This window comes from Ranitomeya imitator, chromosome 5 (genome assembly GCF_032444005.1).
Source record: "Ranitomeya imitator isolate aRanImi1 chromosome 5, aRanImi1.pri, whole genome shotgun sequence".
NCBI classification, from domain to species: domain Eukaryota; kingdom Metazoa; phylum Chordata; class Amphibia; order Anura; family Dendrobatidae; genus Ranitomeya; species Ranitomeya imitator.
The window spans coordinates 566314960-566328113 of NC_091286.1; the positions used below are offsets into that span (position 1 = coordinate 566314960).

The 13154-nt window shown below is 41.2% G+C and overlaps 1 protein-coding gene across 6 annotated transcripts in view; it reads left to right on the plus strand.

The window, feature by feature from the left end:
- KIF1A (kinesin family member 1A) overlaps positions 1-13154 on the plus strand; it is a 280148-nt gene that overhangs the window by 121643 nt on the left and 145351 nt on the right. For all 6 annotated transcript variants that reach the window (XM_069727733.1, XM_069727735.1, XM_069727736.1 and 3 more), the window contains exons 10-12: positions 1689-1706; positions 1992-2067; positions 11042-11120. In XM_069727733.1, the coding sequence (XP_069583834.1) occupies positions 1689-1706; positions 1992-2067; positions 11042-11120 (173 nt within the window). The remainder of the gene's footprint in view (positions 1-1688; positions 1707-1991; positions 2068-11041; positions 11121-13154) is intronic.

Sequence of the window (13154 nt, forward strand, 5' to 3'; positions counted from 1 at the left end):
ATATAAAAAAAAAAATACCATACTCACCTATCGTCGCTGGGCGCCGAGTGCTGGGGGCCTGAGCAGGCGGGGACACCGGAGCGCTGTGGGGGTCAGGTGCCGGAGTCACAGGCACTTGCTATACTCACCTGTCTGTCCCGTTCCAGCGCTGCGCGCCGCCATCTTCCGGCTCCTCTGGCTGTGACTGTTCAGTCAGAGGGCAGCGCCAGCGCGCATTAAGCGCGTCATCGCGCCCTCTGAACTGGGAACGTCACAGCAGAGGACCCTGGAGACGGAGCCGCACGCAGCGCTGGAACGGGGGACAGGTGAATATACTTACCCTCCTGGCGGTCCCTGACTCTCCGGTGGAGATATCGGTGTGCGTTCAGTGTTTACGCATACCGCGATCTCCTGGGAGCGTCACTCTGTGAGGCCCAGACTGCGCCGGCGCTTGCGCAGTCTATAAAAGCTTCGGACAGAGTGATGCTCCCAGCGTTATATTATAGATCAGCGAGAATCTGTCTGTCATCATGGGTCATAAATTATTACATTGTGTTTGATAAGGACACTTCACATATTTATATAAAGATATCACATCATTTCTCAACCTACTTTTTTCTGTAGGGTTCAGTTTTGACGACTCTTCTTTATAGCTGAGTTCTTTGATACCTCTTATTAAAGCACCACTCCAGCAGGTTTTGTTTTATTTTATTTTCCTGCTGGCGTGGTGCTACTATTCTAAGTTCCCTGACCCTAGGCTTATACGCACCAGCCACCATCTTCATCTGTTCTTGGTGCCGTTCCGGTCGGTCTTCTGCAGTGTGTGACCTGCTGGAACGCTTCAGTGTTTGGTGGGCGATCCAAAAGTCACAACTCAATGTAAGTCTACGAGAGCCAGAATGAGGGCAGAACGAGAACTTATAGACTTACACTAAGAGCTTGTGACCGTTACCGATGACTTCCAGTCAGTCAGAAGTTGCAGTCACAAGGTGGCGGCACGAGAGCGGAGTGGAGCCGGGAAGAACTTAACACAGTGACTGATAAGTATAAGACTAGGGTCAGGGAACTTAGATTAGTGCCACCACTCCAGCGCTGAAATAAAAAAATGCTGGCATGATGCTCTAACTTCATTTATATAGTTTCAACTCTCACCATCTCTTTCAAATTTAGTTTTTTTTGTTTAACTGGTTCCTTAATATGACTGTATATTCAATATGCAGTGATTAAATGATCCATACATTCTTCTGTAGGACCTATACCCTTTCCAATAGAAGACAATATCAGCTTTTATCCAGCAGACTAGAATTGAGCGCTATTCATTACCTAGGTTACAGGCCAACACTGAGGTTTATCAGTAATGGCCGGTTTCCTAAGCAAGGAGCTTGTAAGCGCTGTTCTGAAGCTGGCCGGATCTCTGGAGGGCTCTCTGTAGACAGGGGTGTAGCTATAGTAGCTGTGCCCTGGTTCCTTCTCCATAAGTGGCACAGGAGCTTCCGCTGACCTCTCTGCTTGTAGGGTTAAGACATCCTATGCCGTGTCTACAACAGCGCAGAGCTTTGGACCATTTGCATTTGTGTTGACCATGAACTTATTTAATGCTTACGAACATATACACAAAAAAATCAATTAAATGTTTTTTTTTTACATGACTATTAAAGTTACTACTACAAGTGTGTAATGGCTAATGTAATTTCTATTTTTTTACACAGGACTCTGGAACTAATAAGGTAAGATCTTCATTAATTAATATTGACACATAAATTTAACGGGTCCTATGAATTACACATACATATTATCCTCATGTCACCATATAAAAAAGGCTCTGCTTACTCCACTTTTGTTATTTCTCAGTTAATTCACTTTATGTAACACCTAGTTAGTAATAATAGTTATTTACTTATTATGAAAATACCTCTTGAATCTCTCCGGCATTAAGTCATTGTATTATTGTTGCAATGTGGGCATGAAACATAGTAATGCCACCTTGTAACCCATCTTCCTATTTTCTGCAGAATAAGAAAAAGAAGAAGACAGACTTTATTCCATATCGAGATTCTGTGCTCACATGGCTTCTAAGAGAGAACTTAGGTAATGCATCTAATATATAATTGCCTAGAATACTACTTCCTGCAATTTGTGCCAACTTCCGTGGCTTTGTCCGGAGCTAATGTCCGGAGCTAATGTCCGGAGCTAATGTGCGGAGATAATGTCCGGAGCTAATGTCCGGAGCTAATGTCCGGAGCTAATGTCCGGAGCTAATGTCCGGAGCTAATGTGCGGAGATAATGTCCGGAGCTAATGTCCGGAGCTAATGTCCGGAGCTAATGTCCGGAGATAAGTGACGTCAACAGTGTCCAGTGTCTGATTGCTTGCCGCCTGCTGCGAGCGACCAATCAGAAACGTGCCGTACTGTGACACACTCCGCCCGCCATTTTGGTGTGATTTTTGAATTTTTACCTCACAGCAAGTTTCTACTGCGTGGAGGCGGGCCCAGTGACGTTGCTCTTCAAGCTCCTGCCGAATTTCAAGTACCGTATATATGGATTCTAGACTCCCGATTCTTTAGAATCGGGCTGCCATCTAGTTTATTATACTTGTATACCACACATGAACTTTTAAAATGCAACTCTTCACCCAGAGATTAGGGCAGGTTGTGACATTCAAAGTTGCGATATGCCTTGGTCTGGAGGCAAAGAGAAGCTAAAGAGATGGCTTCTGTGTGGAGTAATAAAAACAAGAACTTAGTTGTGAAACATAATGGGCACCTTGACATTATAGTCAGCTAGGAAAGTCGGGCACCCCTAGTGTGCATCTAACGATCAATCCTTCCCCAGCTGGATTTCCACTGCTCTGTTCCTTTTCCCCATAGTTTGTAAGCTTGCGAGCAGGGCCCTCACTCCTCCTGGTATCTGTTTTGAACTGTGATTTCTGTTATGCTGTAATGTCTATTGTCTGTACAAGTCCCCTCTATAATTTGTAAAGCGCTGCGGAATATGTTGGCGCTATATAAATAAAAATTATTATTATATTATTATTATAGTGAAACCCTTTTAGCAGTAGTGTGTACACAACCTTTAAGGGAATGTCCTTCACTTTCAAACATTTTCAGAATGTGGTCAATGGAGAATGAAATGGTAAATGGGTGTGGCTGTTGTGAATTCTGTTGTCGGGCTCCCTCCTGTGGTCATGAATGGTACTTCGGCTGGTTCTGTCCATGGACTTCCTCTGGTGGGTGTTTCTGAGTTTCCTGCCACAGGTGACTAGGTTAATTCGTTAGCTGCTGCTCTATTTAACTCCACTTAGATCTTAGCTCTACGCCACCTGTCAATGTTCCAGTATTGGTCTAGTTCACTCCTGGATCGTTCTTGTGATCTGTCTTCCCAGCTTAAGCTAAGTTACAGCTTATATTTCTTTGGTTTGCTATTTTTTCTGTCCAGCTTGCTATTTTTATTGTGTCTTGCTTGCTGGAAGCTCTGGGACGCAGAGGGAGCGCCTCCGCACCATGAGTCGGTGCGGAGGGTCTTTTTGCGCCCTCTGCGTGGTCTTTTTGCAGGTTTTTGTGCTGACCGCAAAGTAACCTTTTCTATCCTCGGTCTGTTCAGTAAGTCGGGCCTCACATTGCTAAATCTATTTCATCTCTGTGTTTGTATTTTCATCTTTACTCACAGTCATTATATGTGGGGGGCTGCCTTTTCCTTTGGGGAATTTCTCTGAGGCAAGGTAGACTTTATTTTCTATCTTCAGGGCTAGCTAGTTCCTTAGGCTGTGCCGAGTTGCATAGGGAGCGTTAGGCGCAATCCACGGCTATTTCTAGTGTGTTTGATAGGATTAGGGATTGCGGTCAGCAGAGTTCCCACGTCCCAGAGCTCGTCCTTATTATCAGAAACTATCAGGTCATTCCGTGTGCTCTTAACCACCAGGTCCATAATTGTCCTGACCACCAGGTCATAACATGTGGCTAGGGGTGCGTGGTTAAGAATGTGGCGCTATACGTTTCACGTGATCTGAACATCTTATTTTCTTTAAAACTTGGGAGATATGCGAAGAGTAACACATAGTTCAACACATACCAAGATGAATGAGTGCTCTTTTTGAAAGCTTAAAATCTATGAGGAAATAGGGCTGACAGACCTGCAATGATAATGTCCTAGTGATAAAACCTTCAGTGTAAGTAAACAACAGCACACAGCTTAATAAATTACAAATGGTTGAATTCAAGTGTTTTAATCTCTCATGCTGTCCTCAGATTGCATAGCAAAAACCTGTTGACAGATTCCCTGTAACCGGATTGTCTAGGGTAGTGCATTTCAGAAAACTGGTGCAGCACAAGAGAAGCCCTGGAGATGGGAGTGTGAAGTTGGATTATAGAGGATGTTCGTCTTAGGTTATAGCAGAATGGAGAGGATGGATAGGGTGGTGCTATTAGTGTAATGGTTGGGCAGAAATATGATCCGGGCATGTATTCATGGTAGACTAGAGAGGGGAATGCTTAGTAAGTGGGGGGGCTAATTAGTAGTGGATTGGAATAGTCCCTGTCGAAGGAAGAGATTCCGAAACGCGCGTCGGGGTGCGCGACAGCGGGACCTGGTGACCCTCTCAATAAGGTATACTGCGGAGAAAATTGCCTCTTTTGATTTTATGGTCGTATTTTGTTGCACACTGCACTTTTTGGGTGTTTGTTCACTGACCCGCTTGTAGCACATAGTATGCCCTGCAGGTGTCTCCATATAGCTGCTTTTTCAGCACTCTTTGCACTTTATTTGTAATCATTACTATCCCGTAGGTGTTTTTTTTTATGTGCCCTGCGGTGGTGCACATATGTTTATTTATATAGCGCTGCGGAATATGTTGGCGCTATATAAATAAAGATTATTATTATTATATTTTGCACTATTTTAAGCAATATTTAATTTTTTCCACTTTTTTTAGCTGTCTTTTTATTAATTATTTATTTTAATCGACCATTATTTATATTTTTTTGGCAAAAACTGCATGAGATATATTTTTTTTGAGGTCACCTATTTATATCCTATTTGATTTTAAATATATATATTTTTTAATGTCCTGTTATAGTTCGCGTACTGATTCATTATTTTCATTTTTATTGTGCCACTTGTCACCACAAATAAAGGCTATTTTGATAAAATCTTCTGCGTGGGTACACTTCCTCTGCTGTTCATGTTATAGTTGTGGTTGGTTCTCAGATGAGAATGAATAAGAGTAACAGTAGGAGTTTTTGCAGAGTCAAAAGGAAATTCTAGAGATATTTTTGAGGTGCAGGTTACATGAGCGAGCAAGTGATCGGAATGAATGAATGAAAGATCTGAATGAAATATAACCCAAGACAACAAGCTGTCTGCTTGGGAATTATGGTAGAACCACACACAGAAATGCCAATATTGGGAATAGGTAAATTAGTAGAGGGAGGAAATACAAGGAGTTCAGTTTTTGACAAATTTGATTTTACCAAGTGGGAGGACATAATGTTAGAGACTGCAGACAGAAAATCACTGGTATTTTGTAGTAATGCAGGAGTGGTGTCAGAAGTGGAAGTCTATAATGTGGTGTAATCAGCATAGAGATCTAAGGAGTAACGTTGCTCCTTGTGGAGAGTCAAGCCAGTGTGAGGAGACATATAGGCCATTCAGTGCTCCTGGGAAATTAAATATGCAAATTGACTCTTCAGAGAGGAAGAGGAATAGAACCCTATTGCCACCTGTAAGAGAATGGTCAGCCATAATATGCTTAACAGCCATGTTGTTGCTAGCATCCATCTTGGACAATAGTTAGTAACATAGTTAGTAAGGCCGAAAAAAGACATTTGTCCATCCAGTTCAGCCTATATTCCATCATAATAAATCCCCAGATCTACGTCCTTCTACAGAACCTAATAATTGTATGATACAATATTGTTCTGCTCCAGGAAGACATCCAGGCCTCTCTTGAACCCCTCGACTGAGTTTGCCATCACCACCTCCTCAGGCAAGCAATTCCAGATTCTCACTGCCCTAACTGTAAAGAATCCTCTTCTATGTTGGTGGAAAAACCTTCTCTCCTCCAGACGCAAAGAATGCCCCCTTGTGCCCGTCACCTTCTTTGGTATAAACAGATCCTCAGCGAGATATTTGTATTGTCCCCTTATATACTTATACATGGTTATTAGATCGCCCCTCAGTCTTCTTTTTTCTAGACTAAATAATCCTAATTTCGCTAATCTATCTGGGTATTGTAGTTCTCCCATCCCCTTTATTAATTTTGTTGCCCTCCTTTGTACTCTCTCTAGTTCCATTATATCCTTCCTGAGCACCGGTGCCCAAAACTGGACACAGTACTCCATGTGCGGTCTAACTAGGGATTTGTACAGAGGCAGTATAATGCTCTCATCATGTGTATCCAGACCTCTTTTAATGCACCCCATGATCCTGTTTGCCTTGGCAGCTGCTGCCTGGCACTGGCTGCTCCAGGTAAGTTTATCATTAACTAGGATCCCCAAGTCCTTCTCCCTGTCAGATTTACCCAGTGGTTTCCCGTTCAGTGTGTAATGGTGATATTGATTCCTTCTTCCCATGTGTATAACCTTACATTTATCATTGTTAAACCTCATCTGCCACCTTTCAGCCCAAGTTTCCAACTTATCCAGATCCATCTGTAGCAGAATACTATCTTCTCTTGTATTAACTGCTTTACATAGTTTTGTATCATCTGCAAATATCGATATTTTACTGTGTAAACCTTCTACCAGATCATTAATGAATATGTTGAAGAGAACAGGTCCCAATACCGACCCCTGCGGTACCCCACTGGTCACAGCGACCCAGTTAGAGACTATACCATTTATAACCACCCTCTGCTTTCTATCACTAAGCCAGTTACTAACCCATTTACACACAATTTCCCCCAGGCCAAGCATTCTCATTTTGTGTACCAACCTCTTGTGCGGCACGGTATCAAACGCCTTGGAAAAATCGAGATATACCACGTCCAATGACTCACCGTGGTCCAGCCTATAGCTTACCTCTTCATAAAAACTGATTAGATTGGTTTGACAGGAGCGATTTCTCATAAACCCATGCTGATATGGAGTTAAACAGTTATTCTCATTGAGATAATCCAGAATAACATCCCTCAGAAACCCTTCAAATATTTTACCAACAATAGAGGTTAGACTTACTGGCCTATAATTTCCAGGTTCACTTTTAGAGCCCTTTTTGAATATTGGCACCACATTTGCTATGCGCCAGTCCTGCGGAACAGACCCCGTCACTATAGAGTCCCTAAAAATAACAATCTCTAGTCAACAAATTTTGTAGCTATGAAGCTTAGGCTCCTAGAGTGGAGATATAAAAGGACATCAGTGCCATAAGTATAGATCGTGTCCAGAAAGACTAATTGGAACAGCTTTTGTTAATAAGTGGTTTTATATGGTAATGAGTAGTATATATTGTGAGAAGGTCACTGGTAAGATACTGGAGGGGAGATACATGTGAGGATGTTAGCCTCAGTGATATGAACCTGGAAAAACGTTCCAGTACACTATGTGCTGAGGGGTTAATTGGCTAAATAAATGGCTGGGTTTTTGTGGACAACTGAAAAGTGGGTGGGAGACTGTTCGCCATATCTGTACCCCAGGGAGTGGTCCAGAAAGTAAATGTAGAACCTTTGGACTCATTCAGTGACTGATATGTCTGGAGATGAGATTTCCAGAGTTATGGTTGTGTTAAAGAGAATTGAACCTTGTTTTTTGCCTGAGCGGGCTGATCCCCGAAGCTGCACAGACTGTACTGTATGCTATTTTGTTTTTGTTATGCCAAAATGGCCGTGTTTGTTTACCTAATTTTCTACTGGTTTATGCAGTACGTTTTTAATAAACCAGTAGAAAACTTAAATGGAAAGTGATCCTGTTACTACCTCTTTGAGCAGCCGAGTGAGACGATCTGCCACAATATTGATATAGAAACCAGGACCATAGGGCTGTCAGTGTTTGAAGAATTATGTGAGTAGGCTAAGACTGTGACTAATGACATTAGCTAAAATGAACATGGAGATTTATAGGATTACAAGGTTTGTTGCAATACTCCTAAATATTGTTCTAAATTATATCCACCTTTTTCGCAGTATGTAGTGTCCTTTGTCTAACTATGTTTAAAAAGCCCCTATACTGTAATCCAGGGCCAGACCACCCACCATTCTCTCATCTTCTATATCTGCTCTGTTGTACCTCTCTCATTAAACCTCAGTCCCTGCTTCAAAGAGGAATTGTCTACAGCAGGGGTGTCAAACTGCATTCCTCGAGGGCTGCAAACAGGTCATGTTTTCAGGATTTCCTTGTACTGCAAAGGTGATAATTTAATCACCTACACACATAATGATTACAGCACCTTGTGCAATGCTAAGGAAATCTTGAAAACATGCATGGTTTGGGGCCCTCGAGGAATGCAGTTTGACACCCCTGGTCTACAGTCTTAACGGACTTTGTAAAGCTCTCTGGACTTTCTGCCACAAAAGCAATCCTAAAAGTCAATATTGACCCTTTAACATGCCTTGCCATGTAACTTAGGATAAAAGTGAAGCAGAGTGTCAATTTGCAGACACTCTGTTTTGGGGTGTTGCCCCTCATCAGTGTAAAGTTTGAGATATGACTTGGCTGTAGAGGCTCTGACTGGGGTCTAAGGGGTAACGTTTCTCTTTGTGGAGAGTGAGAAGACAGTAAGGAGGCTTACATGCCATGGTATGGCTAGTTAAAGAGTCAATATTGACTTTTAGGATTTCTACTTCCAATATGTGGCACTATAATTCTAGTCCTCTTTCTCTCTGAAGAGGCAATTTGCATATTTAATTTCTCAGAGGAGCATTGCATAGCCTATAAGCTTCCTCACACTGGCAAGCCAGGCATGGTATGTCACTCCCCAATTTGCAGCATAAAGATACTACTGAAAAACAAATCTGTTGATGGTTTGTTCAATAGGGGTAGTGTATAGAGAGAATAGGAGGCCTAGGACTGAACCCTGAGGAACCCCGACAGTAAGGGGAAGACGAGGGGCAGAAGAGCCAGCAATTGATTTGATATACTTAAGGAGAGGTCAGAGAGGTAGGAGGAGAGTATCTGACAGATACTGAATAAGAAGTAGACCAAGCATTCCAGGTGGTATAGGTTACAGGTAAAGGGGAGATAAGAGAGAGTTCTGTAGTCACAACCCAATTCTGCTTAAGGGATATTTTTAGTAATGGGTTTATTATGGTGTGTTTGAATGAAAAGGGAAAGATACCGGAAGAAAGAGAGGTGTCAAATATTTTATTAAGTAGGTAGTGACACCCGTGGAGAAGGACTGAAGAGGGTGAAAGGGAATAGAGTCAATGTTTCAGAGTAGAGCAGGATGATGCAACAAGCTTGGTTACTTCTTCCGTGACGGGTTGAATGATGGAAAGTGAACTTGGTAAGTGCGGGAGGGAAGAGGATCCATGATGTTGCTGGAATGGGAGCCAATTTCCTGTCTGATATGATCAATTTTTTCTATGAAATCAGATCATTAGCAAGGAGGTTGGTGATAGGGACCTACACTTTAGGTTTGAGGAGAGGGTGAAAAGTGTCAAATAGTCATTTAGGATTGTTGGATAGTGAATATGGTGTTAAAATAGGCCTGTTTGGAGAGGAGAGGGGCATAGTTGTATGCTTTAAGCATAAACTTATAATGGATGAAATATTCGGCCTAAAGACATTTTCTCCACAGATGCTCGGCACACCAGTTTTGGGGTTATGTGAAAAATATAAGCCACCATGCAATAGAGGCAGTGTCTGAGTGTTGGATTCAGGCTTCAGTAAGAACCAGAAGTTTAAGACTATTTTAAAGGAAAAAAGTCAAGGATGTAGGGGATTTTTTTTTACATACTGATCTGGCATTCCAGAAAGAGTACAGTTAAAGAAAACAGGCGAAGGCATGCAATGAAAGTTAATGAGTTTAGTGAAGTTTCAGCCTACAACGGGGAAGGAATTAAAGTTAATACTATAATGAGAGCCTGGGTTTGGGGAAATATCTCCTTTAACTAGTAGAAGAAGAGTACAGAGAGTAAGCAGATGGTTCAGTGATTTCTGAGAGCATCTCTTGAGCTGTACAATGGGAGTGGATGGATTTGTGTGGTTTAGGAATGTGAAAAGAGCATGTACGCTGTACATGGGAGAAGGGAGAAGAGAGGGACTGACATGGTTGGAGTGTACAAAGTGTGTGAAATGGCGATGAATTTTAAAGAATGCAATAGCTAGAACATAAATGATACAAATAGATGTGGTATATACATTTTGTAGCCCAAGTTAACAAGTTTGCTTGAAGTTCTTGCATGGCTTACTGGACTCCCACCCTGTCCAACTGCCATGTTTAACTGCCTGGCACTACGACCAAATCTTCACCAATGCCCACCTGCACAAAGAGCGCTTGCCTAGGTATTAATGTATAGGAAGGTTTGTGCTTAGATCTACAGTAGGTCTTATTTTAACGTTAAGCGTTAACAATTAATCAACTGATTTAAGATAGCAGGAAGCAATAATATGCAAAAGCAAACAAACAAGCTTGCAGGCCAACATGGACCATCAAGCCTTTTGAGCAAGTGAGATAACTTTACAGCCTTTAGGAACAGACACAGTAAGATGAAATTAACTTATACCATTAATTGAGGCTTTAGAAAGGTTAACGCAGCAGATGAAATCAACTTATACCTGTGTTTTACTATTCCATGTCTATATTACAGAGAACAAAGAAACAAAATTAATGTGGAGGACATATCAGTTACACAACAGTCTATCTGGCTTTCGTTATTGGGAGAAATTTAACAAAACCATCCAAAAGAAAGTGCCCTAGTTGCCCATAGCAACAAATCACTGTGCAGCTTTCTTTTTACTATAGCGGTTTAAAAAATGAAAGCTGAGCTGTGATTGGTTGCTATGGGCAACTAACACAGGGTTTTTTCTTAGACAGTTTTGATAGATGAGGCCCAAAAATAGTGTTTTGGATATGTGATGTGTTTCTTGAAAATCAAAGTAACTAAATCTTCTTTTTGATTGTGTACTTCAGGTGGAAACTCTCGCACTGCCATGGTCGCTGCTCTGAGCCCTGCAGATATTAACTATGACGAGACCCTTAGCACCCTGCGGTGAGATGTTTTGTCTTTTATTCACCTGTAAAGCTGATGCATGACAGAGGAACTGAACAAACAGTGAAACTACTTTGTGTAAGATGCTGCTTTTAAAGGGGTTGTCTGGGACTTTAACATTGATGGCCTATCTTTTTTAAAACTCAGATTATTTTTATTTAACATTTTTAATCAAAAAAGTACAAACATAGCATCATGTACCCTATGCCCTACTAACCCCTCCTTCCCCGTACTCACTTCAATAAGTGTCCATCAAAATGAAGTCCTGGTTACGGTAATTCCAAAGGTGTGATCATCTTCTTCTTGGTTGATGTGTCCAGAGGATCGTCCATTTACTTCTTACGTTTCCCACCCGCTACCCATCTCTCATAAAAAGAAGCAAAAATTTAATTGTCAAATGAATACATCCTATTCGTTCGCAACATCCAACACATATATGACTTACAGCTGTAGTAACAGAATGTACCCACCAACTCTGGGTCTACAACCCTCGATTACCAAACCCTCAGTCTCAGAGACTTGGGTTTTTCCAGGGAATTTTGTGTAAATTTTGCCCAGGATACAAGCTTTAAAGTAATTATACGTGTAAGACTGTTGATTTTAGGAGTTGCCTAGTTGGTAATTGGACATTGTAATATTCTTAACCAAGTCAGAGTTAGATGATCCAGGTCAGGGGAGAGCTGTCATGGCACCCATAGCTTCTCAAATTTAAGTGGGGTACCTCTCTTTTTGAAATACAAATTTTTCAGGACAAAGCATACAATTCATTTTAGGGTTGAACTGGTAGAGGAAGCTTCATACTTCCAGTGAATGGCAATTACGGTAATTTCCTTGCCAGGTTAAACAATCCTAGAATAGGTATCTAATGAACCTCGCCAACTGGTAGGTCACCAATATGGCCCAGTAAACATGCTGTGCAATAGGATCTGAGGGGATGTTGCATTCAAATACCTTGATATTTAGATTTAGCAATGTCAAACTCTATGAATCATGTAATATTGTGAAAGTCTTTGTCCTTCACTCATTGATACACTGGGGACCATCTGAAGGATATTGTCCAACTTATCTTCACTAATTGGACCGATGTATTGTTCCCACTTAGCGTTAAGGGTACAATCTCTATTTTTAAAGGACCTGTTCCATCAGACATTTGTATTTAACCCCTTAGTGACGGAGCCAAATTTTTGAAATCTGACCAGTGTCACTTTATGTGGTAATAACTCTGGAACGCTTCAACAAAGCCCAGTGATTTTGAGATTTTTTTTTTGTGACACATTATACTTTATGATAATGGTAAATTTAGGTTGATATGCTTTGTGTTTATTTATAAAAAGTATCAGAAATTTGAAAAAAATGTTAAAAAAGTAGCAATTTTCAAACTTTGAATGATTATCCCTTTAATCCCGATAGTCATACCACAGCAAAACATTAATAAATAACATTTCCCACATGTCGGCTTTACCTGAGCACCATTTGAAAAATGTTATTTTATTTTGTTAGCATTTTAGGAGGTTTAAAAATGTAGCAACAATTTAAAAATTTTTCAAGGAAATTTACAAAATGTATTTTTTTAGGGACCTATCCATGTTTGAAATGAATTTGGGGGTCCTATATATAGGGAAATCCCCACAAGTGATACCATTTTAAAAACAGCACCCCCTGACATATTGAAAACTGCAGTCAGGTAGTTTGTTAACCCTTCGGGTGATTTTCAGGAATTAATGCAAAGTGGCATGAGAAAAATGAAAATGTGTATTTTTACCACCTAAATGTCACTAACTTCTGAACAGATTACTACAGCCGTCAGACTCTAAGGCCGCTATTTGGTCATGAATTGCCATCGCAAACATCAGGACCACACAATCACGATCTGAGACCACCAATTTGGATAAAGAGGAAGCCCCCACACTCTGTTAACCACTTATGATGATGTAGTCACTACTGACAGCAGCATCTAAGGGGTTAAATAGATTTGGATGGTGCAAACACTGATCATGGCTGATGCAGCAAGTTGTCAGCTATAGTGGACAGCCG